Raw genomic sequence first — 21,918 nt, forward strand, 5'->3', positions numbered from 1 at the left:
GAAAAATTTCTACAAAGGTCTTTCATCTTTAATGTCTAATGTTTATGGTCTGCTTGATAAAAGGAAGCTTACCAATTGAGCCAAAGACAAGAATAACCTAAATCATAATTGGAGAACAAAATGCAACAGTGAATGAGCTACAGTTCCTTGTAGCAGGTCATTAGTACTCATTTTTGATTCTTCTTGGTGAAATCCTGTATAGCAAAGCTTAACATGATTTTACATGTTTCTTGTTAATACTACTGATAAATTTGCTGTTAGGGTTAAAGGCCATGCTTGTAACATCTTACCAGCACTAAACTAAGTGGCAAAAAATTGACAGTCTGAATATATAAACACCACTTGTTTAACTAGCCTAGTTTTCTCCTGGTGATGTGGGACTACATCTTTTGAGGTCGGCTCTGCTTCCAGACTAAATAGAATAAATTGGGCACATGAAAAAAAATTAAGTAGTTTTCAAGTCATTTTAATAAATCCTGACATTAAAAGAATCCATTATTTTAGACAAACAAATCCACTACAAAAATATTTACAAAGTGAACTAATCACAATCAATATTTCCAGTTTTTATACTTGTGATAAACACTTTAAGCATGAAATATATACAAACCATCTTAACTGGATTTTAAAATTACCTGCAAATGTTTGAGTAATTGCCTCAAGGTAATCATTAATCTTTTACTTCAAATACTACATTTGAAAATAATCAGTTTTATAAGATAAACATAGGATTGCAGAAAATACAGCTTACAAGCAAAATCATGTTTTGAAAATAATCAGTTTTATAAGATAAACATAGGATTGCAGAAAATACAGCTTACAAGCAAAATCATGTTTTGAGGATATTTTCTTTGGTCATGATCTGGATTAATATCATGGAAATATTTAATTAGCACAATTGTAGTAAGTGCTAATTTAACAAATGACTAGCACTGTTAACTTTTAAATCTACTTTTCATCTTTTAAAATACAAAAATACTTAAATAACCGCATTTCAAAATGAAAGCAACTCATCTCATATAATTTGTTCAGATAAAATTGCTCTGCAAAATGATTAGTTGGAGTGAAATAAATAAAATTTCACAGTGATAAGCATTGTTATGGATTTTAAAATACTGGCTTGCCAGCGCTAATTTAAATACAGCTTCTCATGGGATACCCTACTGTGTAATCACCTTAGCCATTTTGAAATAAAACACTTTTTAGTGTTAAAAAGGGTCATTTCCCTTGAGTGTTATTCAAGTATATTTTTGTTTTGATACCTTGGGGAGGATATAAAACAAGCACTGCAGATTAACTGTCCGCTAGAAATTCTTAAATTGTCATTATTTCAATGCAAGTTAAAAAAGAATAATTTGTAAGAATCAACCAGCACTTAAACTCCCTTTTGGCAAATTCAAAAATCTATCACATTCTTAACCTTAACTTCCAACCTCGTACTTCAAAGTATAAACCTTGAAGAGGCTCAGTCGCTCCACACGTGTCTATTACTTCCCCATGAGATCTCTCCATATCATGACTTTTGAATGAATTGCAAAATATGTTATCTGGTATATATTGTACAATCTATATTAAATATATACAAGTACATTTCTTAATTAAATCGCAATAATGGCAGAGGGTACATACATCTGCAATAACTAGATCTAAACTCTGGCAGTTAAAACATATTAACAGTAACTTTGTATCACAAAGACATTCACATATTACATCAGAAAATAACTCTGGTAGTCCTCAATGTTAATTAGCAATGATGTAACATCTGTGCCAGTTGGAACACGTTAAAACACGAGCTAATAAATCCTCTCTAAAGCACAGACTAATGGGATTCAAAAACTCTCCAATGGACTGAGAAGATAATACGTGATACTAAGCTAATGTAGCAAGCCCAGATCCATTGCATAGGCACAAGATATACAATGCCTTCAAAAAGTATTCTGCCCCCAACTCCTTGTTCACAGAATTGAGTATTACAACCAATTTAACAGAATCACGTACTCATTTCTCCACCCCCCCCCCCCCCGACAGTAGAGCCCAAAAAAATCAGGGAAAATTGTAAAGCATGAAAAGATAAAAATGTGTTACCTGACTGATGGGCAGAAATAAGATTTATGCTACATGTTCTGCTTAGTATCGTGGCCAAAATGTTCCACTTTAGTCTCATCTTACCACAAGACCTTTTTCCACACCTTTACAGTATCTTCTAAGTGACACTTTGCAAAGTCTTGGCGGGTTAGGATGTGCTTTTTTTTTAAAAAAAAAAGCAGGGCTTCTTCCATGCCACTCTTCCATAAATACCCTTTTTGCACAAGACCTTAAGAGGTTGTGGAGCCATGAACTTAATCCTCAGTTGCAGCCACTGACTTCGGCTGCTCACTCACAAGTGACTATTGCTAGCCTCTTTTACAATTGCCATTCTTCTCCAGCAATTAAGTTTTGGGGTGGCCTGACCTAGGCAATGTGGCTCTAGTTTCATATTTTTTATCACTTTCACAAGGGACTGCACTGAACTCCAAGGTATGTTCAGTGCCTTTGAGGTGGTCTGATACCCTTCCCCAGATTTGTGCTTCTTTATTATTGTTTACTTGTCTTGAATGCTCTTTAGTCTTAATTTTGGTTTAGCTTGATGGAAATCTACCATACTGCTGGACCTTACAGAGAGAGGGGTTATTTATTCATTGGAAACAAGTGATTTCCAATTCTCTACATCAACAAATTTGGGTGAGTTGGTAATACATATATTACACCTGAGGAAAGTTAATGTAATTTTTTCACAATTTTGGTTTTTAATTTTTAGCAAATTGTTTACAGGTTTTGGATTTTTATTTTTGATTTTGATTTTACATGATGCACAATGTTTTGTAGATTAGCTCAAGAAAGTCAGACTTCAATATATTTTAAATTTAGAAAATGAGAGTAAAATGTGAAAATAGTTGTGCGGACTGAATACTTTTTCAAGGCACGATATTAACAAAGTGTGCATTTATATCACAATCTGGCCATTGACTTTTCCCAAAATAAAGTAGAAAATCCAAGTTGGTTGTACAGATGAAGTCCCACCTGTGTTCAAAAATGAGGGTCTTGTCATAGAATACTAGTTCAAATGTCTGAGACATTTATCATTTTCATCAATGGTGTGGCCCTAGACCTAAACAGACCACTGATCCTTATTGTAGTGGCCTGAATGCCAATTCATTTAATAAGACATGTTTCAGGAAACTGTATCATCTGTAGAAACTAAAATGACATTTCAATCTCTTCTGTTACCACTTCAACACTGTGCAAAATGTATGTTATGCATTCTATACAGTGTACACTGATGATCAGAATTGCAGAAGCTAAATATCTTTTTTAATAGATTATGATAACTGAACAGTGTAATTGAACACTTGACAAGGGACTCTTGAAAGGCTATTCCCAAGTACACTTAAGTGTTCTACTAAGAGCCAGTACTAGCCTGAATGGCCAGCAGACATAACTGGTTCCACACAAGAAATAACTATGAATCATTAAATGTAACCAGGAATGAAGTTTACATTTCAGTGAACTTCCTCTCATAGATCTTTCTGTATTCACGCAGTTTCTACTTCTTTAATTTTTTCAACACCTATTAAAGTGTTGCATTCTAGCATTGTGTCCACTTTCTCTTGGCTTCCGGAGTCAATAGGTGTATCATAGGGACTACGACCTTCAGAGCTGTTCCATATTCCATACCCAAAGTAGATCAAAAATCCTAGAGAAATTAGAAGATAAGTGCAAGTTTATAGCAACTTATGTTTCATAGTTTTCAGAGAAAATGCCCCAAAATGCTTTATCCTCATCAGGAAATAACTCATATTTTATAAAATAGAAAAAGAAAGCCAAGATATTGCTGTCATACTCATATACAATAGATATAGTAATGTAAGCCCAAAAAAATCCTTTTTAGTCTAGATATGTATATCAACAACTTCAATTGTCTAAGCTATAGTCAAAGTCATGTATTGAGATAGAGCTCCTGATAATACCATGCTAACACATCACAGCAAGAAGGAATTGTTAACAGTTTTGATGAGAGGATGCAGAGAACATGTTCACTGTGGGATTAAGCACATCTAGAAGCCATTATTGTAAGACAGTCACCAAAAATAAGCAAGGTAATTCAGAGGGAATTTCATTACCCAAAGAGTGATGAGAGGACGGAACTTGCAATCACAGAGATGTGAGGTGAGCATAGACACAGATAAGTGGAGACTGGGCAAGCAAGCAAGGGAATAAAATATTACATTGACAGACTTAAATGAAGAATGATGGGCAAAGTCTTTACTGAAGATAAGTGCTGGAATAGAGCGTTTGGGATGAATAACCAGTTTCTGTGCTGTAGATATCCATTGTTATCTTAAAAAGGTAGGTGATTGATCTGACAGAGTGCATACTTAGCAGAATAAAGGACAAAATCTTTTTTTTTCCTGGGCTTTTTACAAGATAATATCACATATAGATGATTTACAGCAAAAAAAAAGATTTTCCAAATTTAGCTTTTTATTTCTCTATCCATGAGTACAGCCTCAACTGCTTGGTATATCATACAACCCTGCATTACATTCCCTTGTCTGCATCCTCATTCTTTAATTCCTGCAATCACTAGTTTTGAATAAACCTGTTCTCCCTCCTTCCTCAATCACTAACAGGCCCATTGACAACATATCCCATGGCAATCATGGCCTCACCCTATCAGAGATTGCCCCTCTGTCAAACCAATCCTACCTCCCACTTAATGTCTTAAAACTAGCTTGTTTTCTCTTTTTCCTGGTTCTGACAAAAAATACTAATCATAAACTTCATTTCTCCTTTCACAGATGCCGCCTGGCCTGTTGAGTATTTCTAGCAATTTCTCTGTTTGTATCTCACATTTCCAGCATCTGCAATTTTTATTTAACTTCAAAAGCAAAAGCTGGCCACAATGAATTTCTATTACTATTTTAACGAGGTATTAATGAAAAAGGATCTAGTGCTTTTAGGGATATTAATAGTTTGCTTATCAGACACTGAGTATATAAGAAGTACAAATTTGTTTATAGTTACCGATAAGCATCCAAATTCCAAACATTGCCCAAGTGTTCAAACTCATCATCACCATTAAGTAAACATTTATGAAGACACTGGCGATAGGTAAAAAGGGGAGGAGTGGTACCTAAAAAGGCAAAGGGCAGTGATCAATATTTGCTTAAACTATGAAGATAGCATGTTTCACAAAATCTAAGTACTCTACATGATGGAAATACTTAGGTCAGATAGCAGCTGTGGAGTAAGTAATATTTTGTTTTCTCTACATAATTTTCTATTTTATCACAGCTTTATGTTCTAATACTCAAGAAGAAGTTAGTTTTTCTTCCTTACTGATTGAAACATGGTGCAAAGTCACCCCAACTGTGTATTCTCAAGGATAAGAGATTTTGGGGAATGATACACACGCATTCCAAACTTTGGCATTGATTAAGATAAGCAAAAGGTAACCTAGATATTATTGTTATTCACTGCAGTGTGTCTTAATTCAACTAGAGGAAATAAATAACTTAAGTATAACCAAGGAAGATAGGAATCACTGCTACTTTTCTGATAGAAAAAGGAGATTGGAAGATTTACCTTAAAAGTAAGTTGCACTTTACTTTGTGGCTGTTTCCACATCACAAATGTAATAACTACAACCACCAGGCAGAGTGCCCCAAGCAGCATCACCCAGAAGATTTGTACGTTCAGTATTTCCACATGATATTTGGCAATAATAATGGAAATACAAGTCAAGACAAATGCTGGAATGGAATAAGACAGGAATTTTTAAAGATGCAAGGTAATACTCAAATTTTGTTATTCAATGAAAATAATGAGCTAGTGTTTAATGAACCAGGGCTGACTAAGTTAAAATCCTTTTCTGTGGTGCACGTTAGATACAGAAAATAACTGTTTGGTCTCAACCAACATTTTACCCCAGTCATCTAAGATTGTGTCCCGTTCCCCCCCCCCCCCCCCACCAACAGTAGTAATAGCTTTGGAATAAAAGTTCATTGTTGAGAAAAATATGTCCTGGCTGTTCACCAAGCTCCATGTGAAATAACATGATCATATCTCATTCCTTATTGGATCCTAAATCTACCATATCCATGTATGCATCATAAATTACAATTTCTATTATGTTCATAGGCATATTGAGTGTAAACTCGTTATGACGACACCCAGTGATATCATAACCAATCAAACGATCATTCACACAGAATGTTCCACAAAAATGTCACAAAGAAACTTACACAAAATTCCAGCACTTATGTAAATAATTAATCCAGAACTTTTAGTGGGGTGATTTTCTTTTGGGTTAAATAGCAGCTTCATGGTCAATGAAGTCTTGTCCTCATTGTTGGTTTGGTTTTCCAGGTTGCCTTTGTTTTCTCCAAATGGAGTCATTTCGTACATATCACATTTAACAAGCTGACAAGGCTGATATCTGCAAACAGAATAAAGCCAAGAGTAACCCTTTGTGTCTCCACTTGGAAGCTGAACACTACTGTGATCTGTAAGCATATTGCTGTTGCTTCAACTTTGCTGGATGTAAACAATATATGTCAACTATCTTCAGGAATACCTTTGCAATAATCAAGATGGAATTGCCAGCTTCCTAAAAGCAAGGATTTCAAAAAATGCTGATCTTTATCACACTAATGAATAACAATAAAACATTTGTTTCCAAGGATCCTCTGCATATCAACTACATTTCACAATTGCACATATTGCAATAAGATGCTAATCATTGGCTGGAGAAGAATGACATCAGAAAGTACAAACCAACTCACCTGAGGATAAGAACACAAACTGCCACCAAAGAATAGGCAAGTAATGTACCAATAGACATGAGGTCAACTAGGACGTCTAGGTCAAAGAACAATGCCATGATAGCTAGAATAAAATAGAAGCAAATTTGAGTATATTCATAAGGTAGATTACACTGTCAACCTCATACACTCTTCACTTATATGGTCATTCCTTCCTCCAAGTAAAAAAAACATCTAAATGTGTCTTTCTTAAAAGGGGATTAAGTCATTAAAAGTGCTTAAGTACTCTCTTAGTTCTGCAAGTTACTTGTGTGTGATAAGATTAAGATCTAGAGGGAATTTTTTTTTAAATCATCTAATTGTTCATTTGAGAATGAGAGGGAGTTTGATATTAAGCAGGCCATTGAGTGGAATTACCCTGAAAACATAACACAAGCTTTCTTCACCTGACTATTATACACGTTTGTATCTTTATTTACTGAACAAGGAATTAATTGACAAAACTCCCAGGATAGCAGTATTTCACTGGAAAATGATCGCTTCTAACTCCTGTTATGCACTCTACTCACCAGCCACAACACCAGAAACAATGGTCGCATGTACCGGTGTCTTGGTTTTTTTGTTCATGTTCCCTAGGAAGCGGAAGAGCAATCCATCCTCAGCCATAGCATATATGACACGTGGCATAGGGAACATGGAGCCTAACAGACTAGAGAAGACAGTGGAAATGAGATTAAGAACTGCTTAACTTACTTCACCTCTCTTATATGTGTGCTCTTGTTACCTAAAAATTTATGTCTTACTGCGTTTCTTCTGGTTAGATTCAATTTGTGCTACATGCAATCAGAGCTACTGGCACTATTTAGAAATTAATAATATATTATTTAAGTCATTCTCTTTCTCCCATGCCACCTTCTGAAAATGCAAATCTTTATTTCACTACATAAAACCAACTTCCAATAACAGGCCTGGTGGTCATTATTCCTGACAGTGACCGCTGACAAGCTGTGCAACTGGAATGCTTTAGTGGTAATCATAGGGCACTTTTCTAACAATGAGCAGTGGCAAGAGGCAAAACAGTGTGCAAACCCCAGGTTAGGAGAGAGGAGCTGAAACTCCCAGAGATTCCTTCATAGACCAAAGGCATTGTAACACTTCAGATGCCCTGACTAGCACATTCTAGACCTGAAATGACTGGATACACTTTTCAGATTAGCCAGCACTTGTGGAAAGAGACATAACAGCTCAGACTGATGACCTATCAGAACTCTGATGAATTCTTCTGACTTCTTTTTTTGACTTTCCTAGCTCTACAGTTCTTTTTAGTTTATTCCTGATCTGTGGCTGATCTGTCACTGAACTGTATAGGAGACATTATCTGAAGCCTAGTGGATATGAGTAGTTACCCTGAATAAAGGTTCTGTTACCTGGTGGAGAGGGCACAGAGAGAGCCAACTGCCACAAGGTACCGTGCATGGTCCCAGCCAACATACTGGAAGGCCTTTGGCAATGGGCTTTCATCGTCCAGGGTGTAGTATGGCATCATGAGCGTGAGAGCAGCAGACACTCCAAAGTAGGCCACAAAGCAGATCAACAGGGAAACAACAATCCCAATAGGAATTGACTTCTGAGGATTTTTTGCTTCTTCGCCTGGAAACAACAAACAAGAGAGAGATGTAAAATGGCAGAACAATAAAGAGTTGAAAATCTGGCACAAAACCAAGAAGTGATGAAAATACAGGGCTGGCCAATCTTACCATCTTTCAGACAGAAGTTTATTTGCTTGATCTTGCTACAAAAACTTTCCTAGGTCTGATGTTGATATATTCTAGCATTTTACAGTTGATAATCACGAGATTGTGTTCCATTTCCCACAGATCTTAATTCCTACTCTATTTAATTCTAAATGAAAAGTCTTTATTGTTTACTTATCTCATTATAGGAGTAATTTCATCCTCAATGACTAATGCTCCTCCTCTTGCTCTTCCTAACCTTCCAAAATTCTCCCAGTGATGCTCACTCGCACATTGCGATCTGTCTTGCAGAAGGTGGTACACAACTGGGTGCAGCAGAAATTAAGGTGGGGGGGGGGGTCAACATGGTCTAACCACAGTTGGGAAATGGTGAGGAAGGAATTTTCTAAGGTTATTGACTTGCTTTGGGGATGATCTAAAAGTCCTTATTCAGTCCTACTGCTTTCACTTCCATCTCACTGCTCATTTCTGAAGGTGCATATGGGGTAAATATGCATTGCCAACTTTCCTCTCTATCCTCTCCTTGGGTTATTTTAAATGCTCAGTATATTCAACCTCTATAGACACTGAAAGCAGACGAAGAACGATCTGTCAACATCACCTACTGAGAAATTGGCACTGAGAGAGGCATGCATATTGAGCATGCTGGGGCAGGGGAAATGGAAATTCTTGGTGTTTTAGGAAGACCAATACCGATAGACCTAATCATAATGCAGCAACATTCTACTGTACAACAGGCCCATCCACTATTTTCTATGGTGTTGGCTAGCTAAACAAAAACAAAAGTAGTCACACAGTTCCATGTCGGAGCTTGAAATCTGGGCACAGTTGCACATTTGTGAGGAAGATAAATTGTGCTAATACACGGTCAATAATACACGTTATTGCCAACTAAGCTGCTCTGCACACTTGGGCACTTACTTTCACAGACTTTAAATTCCTTATCAAAGTGGCACCAGATATGCTTTGGGCTCGATACACAGAATGCATGGACATTACTATAGCTACATAAAAGACAATTAATGCTCCTGCGAAACAGACATTGAAAATTTTCATCATTATCACCTTCCGAAATTTGAATTTTAGTTGCATAAACTTTGGTTTGTACCTGTAGCTGCAATACAGTCAAATCCTACAAAGGCATAGAAGCACGTTGCAGCTCCCGAGAAAATTCCAGAAAGTCCAAAAGGGGCAAATCCTCCAGAGCCAAAGCTTCCTGCTTCACAATGAGTACTGAGGAGCAGACAAACAAAATACTTATATTAATAATGTCCAGAAACCTTTGGAAAAAATACTGGATAATTAAACAAAAAAATACTGAATACAAAAATCTGTATGTATCTTTCCTTCACATAAATATATTTGAACCACCAGGAAAAGGTTAGCTTGCATTGGGTGGGAAGATAATAAAAAGTTTAAAACTCAATCCCATTTTTGTTTCTAATAGAGATGGTGGATGACGAGTTACCTCTCAGGTGGGGAGCTGATTATTAATGTTATTAAAGGAGGTTGCATTCATTGCATTAACATGATTTTTAATTAAAATCAGCTGTGGTCAGCAGGATGAATCCAATTATTGCCTTTGTAGCACTGTTTGTATTCAAGGAAAATCAGGAATATAATCTCTAGTTCTGACCTGCCAACTTGTAATGGACCAAAAGTCTGTGCAGCACCTCTCCTCAGTACTATTTCTCCCAAAGTCAGACAGGAATCAAGTGGAAAATGTTAAAAGACATCCAAATAAATTTCACTGATTTTAGGAATGTTCTCAAGCCTCCCCACTAAAGAGGACATCTTCAAAAAGTGGAGACTCAGGAAGGTGACATTCAGTATTAAGGATCCTTACTATGCAGGATATGCTCTCTTCTTATTACTACTATCTGGGAGGACATACAGGAGCCTGTAGACTCACATTCAACATTTTGGGAACAGCTTCTTTGCCTCTGCCATAAGACTTCAGAACAGTCCAATCCATGAACACTACCTGGTAATCCTTCGTTCGCAATATTAACTTAGTTAGTTTTATTGTAACTTAGTCATTTGCTATACCTGCACTGTATTCCTGTCACAAAACAACAAATTTCATGACTAATGTCTGTGACAGTAAATCTGATTCTGCAACACAATGCACATATATTGCACACAGGGCCTAGTGACTGAAAATAACATACCATTATATTTTAATACAAGTATTTTCATCATTACCACATTTAGAAAATGGAAACTCAGTTGCAGATAACTTTAATATGTAGCTGTAGCCACAACACTGTTAAACCTTACTAAAGTATAGAAGTATGTTTTTCATTTGCTTGGCCACCATACACCTCTAATGCTGGAGAGAATATATCTGAATAGATCTCTAGAAACATGATACTCCTCAAAAACCACTAATATTAGGTTTACACTGGGTTTTAGCACATTTACAATCAACATATTAAGGACAGAATTAAATTATCAATTGACTATTTTTTGTGAGAACCCCTATGCCCTCACGACTCTCCCGAAATAAATCATCACTTTGTAGAGGAGGAAAAGGGGGAGAGAAAACCAAAATCAGGATCGGGTTTTTTATCACGGGCATGTGAAGAAAGAGTGTCAATGGATAAGTATCCTACGCACACACCTGTTTTTGAGGCAGGTTTCATTGTAGTCAGACTCTGTTAACTGCCAGTTCTTGGTGTCTCCTTTCACAAATCCAGAGATGATAACAAAGCTCAGAACAGCTAAGTTTATGACAGTAAATACTTTGGTCACTATTGCTGACTCGCTCACCCCAAATGCCAAAAGACCTTTTAAAAATGCAAGCACAAAAGAAGCGTTTCAGTTTTCCATTCACTGAATAATATTTACCAACATGATTATTTTAAAATTAAAGAACTTTATTATTTTTGAAATATTTGAGAAATTCACTCTGTACACAAACCCAGAGCTATGATTAGGAAGCGCATATGAGAGAACACCACAAAGAAAGGGCTGGTCAATATCAGTGTTTGTTTTCTGCAGTGAGGTTTGGTTGGGCAAGGCTAGAAGGGGAGACTCTAATAGCTTTTGATTCCAAAAAAATGCAAATTGAATTCCAAATTATTAAGCCTTTCTTTGAGCTAGTTTCAGCCATGCCCTGAAAACTGCAGTTTAGGTCACTAAAGACATGCAAAACACAGGATGGTTAGAGAAAATAAATCTCAAGCATCTATGACGTAACTCTAGCCCTACTTTAATACTGAGATGAATCTTGCATCATTCAAGATTCAAGCAAATTTCACAGTTTGTTTGGTTTGGGTACAGACCTCTGCAGTGCCAAAATGTTTATTGCTACCACCCATTCAACTCACAAGATGGGTGCAATGATGTTAGGTATGAAAGTCACTGAGCATTCTTTGACTACCGCACTACTACTTATCTTGACTGGTGTCTTACCTGTGAGAAGCAAAATTAAGATGACAGCAAATATATCTGGATAACGAGCAAGCACGCCAGGACAGTTCATTTTCAGGTATTTTCCAAAGAAAGAAGAAATTTTACTGTCAATGAGGTTGTCAAAAGTGTAACTCCATGCTCGAGCAACACTTGCTGTACCTGAGAAGACAAGAGGCAAGGTCAGCACAGGTTCAAAAACTCTTTCTTTTCCTTTGCTTTTCTTAGTAATAACCACACTAAAGCAGTGGGTGGCAGAAATGGAAAGTGTTCCATTCTACAGCAGTGATCTTCCTCTGTGTGAATGACACAAAGTTCATCTCCAATGCACACGATGTCATTAATTGCACCAAACTGGAAGAGTCCTGACAAAGGGTCTCGGCCCGAAACGTCGACAGTGCTTCTCCCTATAGATGCTGCCTGGCCTGCTGTGTTCCACCAGCATTTTGTGTGTGGTGTATGAAAATATTCAGGTTTTAATATGACATGCCATTCCCAAGACCCAAAGTCAAAAATACTGTCTCTTCAATCATTTTATCATTAGACTTCAACTGCTTGTCTGGTCAATTAGCTCTATATGAAATATTTAATTCTAAACCAGCTACATACTTTTCCTCTTCTAAATTTGAGTATCATAATTCTTGGGACTTACTAAATACTTTCCCTCTATCTTAGGAAGTAAATCCCAGCAAATCAAGAAAAAAAAACAGTAAGTCCTCTCCAGATCTGTTTTCCAAGACAATGGATATTATCATCTTCCATCAGCTTACCTTCCTCCTCATTGTGGCAGTGGTGGGGGGGATTGTTTTGTTGCTGCTTTTTCTGTGGGGAGTGTTCACGGATTTTTATTTTGTTTTTTTTTTCTGCGGGGAGGGGTCAGTGATCGCATTGCTGCTGTTTTTTTCCGCAGAGGAGGGAGTCAAGGATTTTTATTGTCATTGTTTTTTTAATGCTGGGAGCAGGGTGGGGGGGGGGGTTCAGGGGGTCAGTGAGTTTTATTTCATTATTTTTTCATGTGTATTTTGTGGCTATCTGGAGAGGACAATGATCGGAGTTGCACTGTATATGCATACTTTGACAGTAAAATGAACCTAGATTGAGTATTATTATAAACAGTGCACCAAAGAAAGCAACTTGGTATTTAGTGTAAGCTCATTACACCCCTTGTAATGTACACACCCCCTAAGCATCTACTCCACTACATCATCCACCTCTCCCATGATTTCATTATAGAAAACCCACTTCAATTTTCCTGGATGGCTCAAGCAGTTTACAACCAATTACACACATTTTAAATGTAATTGTCATCATATCAAAGGCAAACAATGCAAGAAATGTGCATACTGCAAAGTCCACACAGACCATTATATACTCTAATTAAATTTTCTGGAGTTTGTTAACTGAACCCTGCTTCGGGAGAACTTTCTGCTCTTACAGTGGCATCTTGATTCATCCAGGAGGGCAGACAAATCTGTTTTAGGCCTTTTTTGGAAAGAATGCATCTTCATTCTCCGTGCTAGTTCCCTGATTACCGTTAACATTTTATAGTTCCTTATACCACTTCAGTTCAATTTACAATGGATAGCAGGAAAATCCCCATCAATACTTTTATCCTTCACAGATTATAGGAGATAGGGGCGCAAAATAAAACATTAGCTAAACACTAAATCTCAGCTTTACGCCCTATTTTGGTTTGAAGAGGAAGTCAAAAATAAACTGAAACTTACCTAGTACATATGATAGGATTAAATTCCATCCTGTTATAAATGCCCATATTTCACCCACAGTGACGTAGCTGTAGAGGTATGCAGATCCAGTCTTGGGGACTCGAGCTCCAAATTCAGCATAGCAGAGGCCAGCAAGTACAGAGGCAAGAGCAGAGATCAAGAAGCACAGGACAATAGCAGGACCTGCTTTGTCCCTGGCTACTTCACCTGCTAAAATGTACACACCTGCCCCGAGAGTACTGCCGACCCCCAGAGCAACAAGGTCCAACGTCGTCAGGCACCTGACAAAACGAGTTTCGTCTGTGCTGCAATCAACATTTCTTCTACGAATCAACTTCTTTCCAAAATTTCCCAAGATCTTGTTTGCCATTTTGATGGGTGAGCTGCATTAAAAAATAATCTGTTATAAAATACTTAATACTTCTGCAGTTTCCACAACACATAAAATTTCTCAAAACACTTCAGAAAGATTCTGCTCATGGTCTAAGCAGGATTAGGAAAATTAATAGATGACGTTATCCAAAAGGTAGCAATTGACATTTATCGAGTTTCATTTTGGGCTGAACGCCCAAGAGCACAAGGGTAAAGTCAAGAATTCTAAAATACGTGACGGATAAAGACAGACAGTGCAAAAGTGTTACAGATGGATTGAAAACAATGTATCTAGGAAGGAGTTGGTATAAAAACATCAGATTATTGAACATCTTATTTTGCATTGAGCAGTCCATGTTCAGGATGAGTAGTGCCACCAAAGTTCAACATTAAAAGAGTGAACAACTAGAATTTAGACATTTACGAAGTCTGAAGTTGTAAGGGATGATAGGAGGAAGCAAAGAGAGACAAGAATTACTATGGTTTAATACAACAAATAAGATCCTTCTTGTCTGACAGTGTTCACTTCTATTAACTTCCATTGTTCAGGGCTGGCCTGTGTTAAAAAGTTCAGATAAATTAAAATTCATGCTATTTTAATATTGATAATGTTTACTATTAACACAAGATATGCAGTGTTTTAACTACAAATACTAAGGACAAACAGGTCCATGTTACCAGGCAACTGCTGGAATTGGGAGGATTCGGTTTAATCATTAACATCTAGTAAATACTAGAGTAAGTAACCAGATATTTCAATGCTAGCAGAAACCATGGTTAATTTACTTTCAAAATGAAAATTCCCAAATAACAAACAAATTAGATTTTGCCCATTTCTCTGTCTGCCAAAGATAAACAGGCCTCCAGCTGTACAATAAGCCCAAGGAAATTCTACATGAACAGTCTTCAAAGGGCATCTTTCCAATAAAACCAATCCGGGTTTCACGTTTACATGCAAGCCATTATGCTAAGTGTCATCTTTCTTTCTAAATATGAAGGTTATGAATGCAGGAGTATAGTATTTCCAAGTCAAACTAACCCAAGTAACATTAACAATTATAAAAATAAATCTTCCTCTTTCTGGACCTTTGAGTAGTGTCTAGAAACATGCAATGTTTGTATAGAGCCCTCCCAACACCACACACCCAAAATTCTTTACCCAAAAACGAGTTTCAGCAATTATACCGTTCAAGACTCTGTATGATGCACTTTCAGTAACATATATCATGGTACATTCTTTGTACATCAGCAATGTCTCACACATTGTTTAACTACTACTCCAAGAAATACAGAGGTTACACATACGAAACAAAGCTAGACTATTTGATTAATGAGTTTTCAAATTCCTCAACAATTTCTTTCAATTTGATATTATCACCAACGTTTTTCCAGATGACTGCTCTCTGATATACACCAAGAGTATCTGACTTGACTACAAATTCTGATTAAGGAGACCCTCTTCTAGGTGAGTCAGTAAAATCCTGAGTCATATCTAAAAATGACCATTGAGCATTTTGGTTTCCTCACAGTATTTAGGACATCAGTAAAGCTTTCCGTTAGTCGTTTAGCCAGTCCCGATGAAGAGACTTGGCACCAAACGTCAACTCTTCATTCACTTCTGTAGATGCTGTCTGATCTGCTCTAGCATTTTGTGTAATTTGATCCTGCTAACCACCCTGTAACTCTCCATAAGATTTAAATTCACAATAAATTTGTAGAGCACATCCTGACCAACCGTCTTGTCAAACGTTGCACAGTTCTCTTGCAGTATTCAAACAACTGTTTTTAGCAGCTTATAATGAGTCCATAGATTCCACCGCTGTCTTGACCTTACTTACCTTGACGTTTCCAAATAATTGTGAAGTTGGAAGCTTGTTTATATTTCTAGTAAAAGGAAGTGAGTACTGAGTAATTAAGTCCACCCCTCTATGAAGAAAGCTGTTTGCAATACTTGAGGACACATGATTGAGAAATATTTCAAAACTTCCTTAATCTTTATCGGTGCACTACTTTCACGTTGATCGGATTACACTGAAGCTGTTTTACCATCAGTCCTCAACAAAGAAAACAGTGTTTCTGAATGCATGACAGCAAAGCATAACTGGAAGCTCCACAGCCGTTTAACCCCATTATTGTGACAAATCACAGTGTGCCAGCCAATGTATTTTAGGTTCTCTTTTACTTACACTGGCTTAATACAAATCAATAAGGATGGGAGGATGCTAGATTGTAAATGGAATAAAAAGCAGTTGTTTTATGTTTCATTCCGACACACTTGTCAATGTTAACCCAAATGTGGAAAAATCTATTTTGGATATCTATCATCACAAAGATCTTGTTAGTTAAATATTTTTAGCCTGCAACTGCATAATCTTCAACAGGCAGACAATTGCTACCAGTTTGATGAGGTAGCTTTACAGGGCTGAAACTCAGAGCTGCAATCAATGTCATTCTGTGACAGAACTCTCACTGTCGGAATTAAGGAAAAATAAATCCTGTGGTCATTGTGAATCAGCATGTGTTTTCAACATAATGTTTTCCAATATTGGTCAATCCTGGAAAATGCATTTCTTTTCTTAAAAGGATATGCTGATCCACAGTAACAATAATTTTAAAAGAGAAAACATATCAGTCTATATAGAAATTTGTGAAAAATAAGCAGGAATTATTTTTTCTGAACATTTCTGCATCAAAAAGTTGCTATTTTGTTTGGCAGAATTCACCAGAGAACTAACACCTTGGGTCAATGTAAAGTCTATGAGTAAGTTGGAAAAATGAAAACAGAAACCTTTAACTACCAATTGGGCAAGCAAGTTTCCAAATAGTTACTGCAGAAAATAGCTTCTTATAAAGGAAGTGTTTTTACTGTAATTTGTATTACCTCACTTTTGGAGCAGAAGCTAAAACAAAACTTGAAAGGAGAAATAAATGAATAAATAATATTCCTCTCTGAACTAATCTTAACTAGACTTATGCAGAACTGTACTTAGAACCTCCTTAACTGCTGGCAGAATCAGTTCTTATCCCATTGTATGGAGCTTTCCAGATTCAGCAATGAGCAATGAAATGTTGTATGAAGCCCACAACCCACCACTGTTTTCAAGTGCATTCCATTTCTGTAAGTTTTCATGAAGTAGCTGGAATTAAGCTAAATTCCTGTTTGCTTTATCAGAGTGTGTTCTCTTCAAATGTTCAAGGAGCCTGGGTGGTTTCATTGCCTCATTTGAAAAAACTTTTTCACGCAACAGACTCATTGGCTGCTATTGGTTGCTTGGTGCTGGTATAAATCCGTATTTCAGGTACTCCACACTATACTGTCTGCACTTCCTTTTCCTTTAGTCTGCTCTGCCATTTTTGTTATGGATTAATGACCACAAACAAGCATTTATTGCTTTAAGTCCAACAATAAAGGGGAAAGTGATGACATCATTTTAGCTCAGGCATAACCTGACTCTTCGCCTGAAGGTACATAAAGTGGGACAGCAAGATCTCGGTTGGGCCGTGGGCTAGAAAAATGAGGTCAAGGGCAGATCCGAAAGGGCAGATTCTGAACTTTACCCTATGAATGTCATACCCTAACTCATAGGAATGCGTCACTGTGCGATTAGAGTTTAGGGATCATACTAGCCAACATTGTACTACGGCAATGAATGGCAATAATGCAGCGTGGGCCCAGAAATAACACCATTTCTTCAGTCCAGATTTCTCGTCATATGCCACAAACAGAAGAGTCATATTGCTTCTCAACAACTATTACAAGAAGGGGCAATATAACCTACTTTGGAAGCCACATCTCTAAACAAAGCAGCATACATAAATTACCTTGACTATTTGTTTACGATTGACAGTCTCCATCTTGGTACCACAACCCTCTAGTTCACTATTAACACCCACACAGGAAATGGCGGCCTCACTGGCGGCATTATCTCTCCTTCATCAATTCCAAATCAATAGCTTGGGCAAGCTGTAACTTACCCCAGTATCACAAGATTCATTCTCTTCCACAATAAAATAACATTAGAAAAGTTGAGCCAAGAATTCCTGTGTTTCTGCAACAAAATTGTAACTCCCCTCCTGCCCCCACAGACACATGTCGTTGTTTAATGCAGTAGCTATTTCTTAACAAAAATGATTTCTGAGCAATGAGTCAGAGAAACCCATGCAAAATGAATGCACAAGCAACTACCAGTCTTGTAGCCTTTAAGCTAATAACGTCGGCTTGTATACATACACATCTTTTAATTTTGCAAAGCATTCTATGGTGCTTCAAGGGAATCAAATCAAGCTACATCTGACAGCAAGCCATGTGAGTTGTTATTGGAGGTAAAAACCAAAAGCCTTGCAAAAATACAGTCTTGAGTTGAAGAGCGGAAATGCTAGAATTGTGAGCTTTGTCTTTGCATATACAGGCAGTGTCTGGGTTACGAATGAGAGCCGTTCCTAAATTTGTCTTTAAGTCAGATTTGTACATTAAGTCAGAACAAGTACATCCAGTCTTATTTAGCGTCAGTTAGTCAAATGTTTGTCTTAGTGTATAGTATATATTTTACGTTTCTATGCATTAGACCCCAGCGCCGATTCCCCGCCACCTCCACCTCCCAGTAATGTCTCCGCAATCTGAATGCCTCCAATCCCAGTACACAAGCCCAGCTTATGAATCTGTTCCCAGTGAGGTCCCTTTGTGTTCTGGTACATTTCACACTCCTTTGACCCTCAGACACCTCAATTTCCCGATGCATCGTTTCAACATCCAGGATGACAGATTGGTGGTGGTGGGGGGGGGGAAGACTTGGGCAGCACGACCCACGGGACCAGGGAGAAGGCCGCTGATCCTCAGGCACAGTCAGGTAGCCAACAGGAACTGTTTCCGGGGTTTTATCTAACTACAGCAGATGGACAACCAGTATACCCCCGAGATTTATCCTCGGGACGGAGAGCGGATTTACCGATCAACACACACAAAATGCTGGAGGCAGCATGTGTTCGCAGAGATGGACAGGCTTTCTGGCAGTCCGTTCATACGTACGAGTTGTCCATAAGTCGGATGTTCGTAACCCAGGGACTGCCTGTACCTGCTTTTATGAATGCTTTTGCTAACCTGTCCTCTGTGCTCAGATGATAAAGTCCAGGAATCAAAAATCAGAAGAGTGGAGATCTAAAAGAAGAACCGAAAATGCTGGAAACGCAAGCTTCTGAAACAAGTGTAATAGGTTTAACATTTCAGCCCTATGACTTTCCATCAGTATTTTTCAGTTTTGATGAAACTTTCAGTGTGATCTGAAGCACATGCTGGTGTCAAAATTATTCCTGAGTTCCCTGAACAGTCACAAACTCTGAATAAGGCTCACAAGCACACAAAATGTCAACGTTTTAGCTCCTTGACTAAAATATCTCTATTTCTGTAGTGAAACCAGAGGCTATATCAGTTCTGTGTGGGCCTCTGCCACATTAACCAAAGTTTTTATTTGCTAATGGGCCAATTAAGGTATAGCGGCCATTATAACCAAGCTGAATTATGGTCTCATTGACATACACCTCAAGAGTACAGGCTGCAGAACAGCAATTAAACATTGCTCTAATTGTATACTTCACCTTGGAATATCCAGGCTTAAATTAATAACCTGCACATATTAAAAAACATTTATCACCCTATCACAAACGCTGTGCCTCTGTCTAAGCTTCTATGGAATTTCCCCCCAAGAATTTCCTCTTTACCTTTTCACCAGGTACAATATTATAGCTGTCCCTTACCAGAAATGGTGAAATCAGGAACTGAAAAGAATTCTGTACTTCAATAGTCAAAGATCAAATTGCGCACCTAAATCCTTCTCCTAACAGACTGATACTCAGCAATAATGATGTCAGGTTGTGCAAGGATGAATGAAGAATTCTCTCCCATAAGGAAGTTCACTAAAAAGAAGTTTGTGCAATAAGGGTTTTTCAATTACTGTAAAGTTTGGTTTGTACTTCCTCTTCAACATTTGATTACATAGTGCCGATTTATCATAAGTACCTTCAGGTCAAAACAACCTTCTGATCAAAACAGTCATTCACAGAATATTGGATGAACACTCACCTAAAAAAATGGAGATGATATTTGCAACTGTTTTACATATAAGCATTTGATTTTATTCCCTGAATTAAAAATAAATATTGCAGTGTGAACACTGGTAATCATTGCATTACAGCCATTAGGTCTACAGAAAGTCGCCCTCATAAATCATGACCTAAATATTAGAGCCAGGGAATAAAACTTGCTGTTATAGAATTTGTGAAAAGGATAAATAAGCACAATTTTTCTTTCAAATCATGTTTCTTGATGTGTGTGCATATGATGTGGCCTTTCACTATAGAAGATAATGATATGAACTATTTTTTAGGAAAGACAAATCATCCCTCCCCAACGTATCACCAGGTTTGAATGTATATTACCCATGTTGTCTCAAGCTGATGACTACTGGGGATACAATGCCATGGGGGTCTTCTACAACCCCAAATCATAGCTAATTTCTAATCCTGCTTTGACTTACTATTCACATATAAACCACCATTTGTAGGGGGCTCATTAGATACCATAGAAAGCAGGAATCCAGAATAATGTCTAGCTACTGTACTTGAGGAACACTAGAGACAGCACTATATTCTTTCCTTGTAATATTTATCTCATTTCTTCATGGTGGGCAGGATCCCCTGTCTATCATGCCACCACACCCCATCCTCTAACCAAAGAAGCCCATTATTAGTTTGTGTTCTTCAATTAACTGATAAAAAAATTAGAGAAATCGTTGTTTATTTCTGGCACGTTTCCTTCCTTATTTAAGGATATTCCACTATTTATGGAACATTCATCCCATCCCATTCAGGTGAACACTTGGCCAACTGTAAGTTGCAAGGGTACACAAGTGTGGGACTTGACCATAAAACATGCAGCAGAATTAGGTCACTTTGGCCCAAGTCTCCTCTGCTATTCGATCATGGATGATTTATTTTTCTCTCTCATTCCATTCTCCTGTCGTCTTCCCATAACTATTGACACCCTAAGAGCCTATCAACCTCTGCTTTAAATATATACAATGACTTGTATCAATTCATTTCACAGTTTCACCACCCCATGGCTAAAGAATTTCCTTCTCATCCCCATTGTAAAGGGGCATATTTTTTATTCTGAGTATGTGCACGCTGATCCTAGACTCTCCAACTACTCCTCTCCACATCCTCTCTGTGCCTTTCAGTATTTGGTAGGTTTCGTAACTCCAGTGGATACAGCCCCAGCACCATCAAACGCTGGTTAAATGGCTCTTCTTTGGCTAGCGTGGTGTCACTGAGTCAAATTGCTTCTTTCCATGATCTAATTTTCTATTATTCTAAATCAAAACAAAAGGTACATTACATTGTATTCTCACAACAGACAATGCAATCCACTATCTGATTATATTAAAAACAGGGTGTCTCACCAGTAAGTGAACTATGTGGATTTCTTTTTCATTACTCATTAATCACTAGTAAGAAGCACCAGATTAGAACCTCTCATATCAACAGAATGAAGAATCAAATAGTCAATTTGGCATTTATTTCCAGATCTGCTGATGCTGGGATGTCATAACCTCTAAGTAAAGGTGATCCAAAACCTGAAACCTGATCCAAACATGCTTAATCCAATTGACCATATCCGATGGACATAAAATTGTTTTAATGCTGAGCCAGCTCTGAACTGCAAGTTCCTTTGGGCTTGGGTCAGTTTGCCTTTGACTAGTTTCATTCAGTTGGAGGGATTAATGCTGAACTGAGAGAACATGCAAAAGCTACTTACAGTGCCTACTTCCAACCAACAGCTCTGCTGTCACAAGG

At 37.5% G+C, this 21,918-nt stretch overlaps 1 protein-coding gene across 2 annotated transcripts in view; it reads right to left on the reverse strand.

The window, feature by feature from the left end:
* Positions 1-437: 437 nt before the first annotated feature.
* LOC132398077 (cationic amino acid transporter 3-like) overlaps positions 438-21,918 on the reverse strand; it is a 32,536-nt gene continuing 11,055 nt past the window's right edge. Inside the window, exons 1-12 of one of the 2 annotated variants that reach the window (XM_059977021.1) lie at positions 15,909-16,040; positions 13,699-14,081; positions 11,975-12,133; positions 11,181-11,346; positions 9,666-9,790; positions 8,231-8,453; positions 7,373-7,512; positions 6,825-6,927; positions 6,285-6,478; positions 5,626-5,792; positions 5,065-5,173; positions 438-3,733 (exon numbers count right to left, since the gene is read on the reverse strand). In XM_059977021.1, coding sequence (XP_059833004.1) covers positions 3,573-3,733; positions 5,065-5,173; positions 5,626-5,792; positions 6,285-6,478; positions 6,825-6,927; positions 7,373-7,512; positions 8,231-8,453; positions 9,666-9,790; positions 11,181-11,346; positions 11,975-12,133; positions 13,699-14,068 — 1,917 coding nt within the window. In that variant the 5' untranslated portion in view covers positions 14,069-14,081; positions 15,909-16,040 and the 3' untranslated portion in view covers positions 438-3,572. Of the gene's footprint in view, positions 3,734-5,064; positions 5,174-5,625; positions 5,793-6,284; positions 6,479-6,824; positions 6,928-7,372; positions 7,513-8,230; positions 8,454-9,665; positions 9,791-11,180; positions 11,347-11,974; positions 12,134-13,698; positions 14,082-15,908; positions 16,041-21,918 lie in introns of those variants that run through there. The other variant, XM_059977020.1, reaches the window with a different exon arrangement.

The sequence above is a fragment of the Hypanus sabinus genome, chromosome 8, assembly GCF_030144855.1.
Source record: "Hypanus sabinus isolate sHypSab1 chromosome 8, sHypSab1.hap1, whole genome shotgun sequence".
NCBI classification, from domain to species: Eukaryota; Metazoa; Chordata; class Chondrichthyes; order Myliobatiformes; family Dasyatidae; genus Hypanus; species Hypanus sabinus.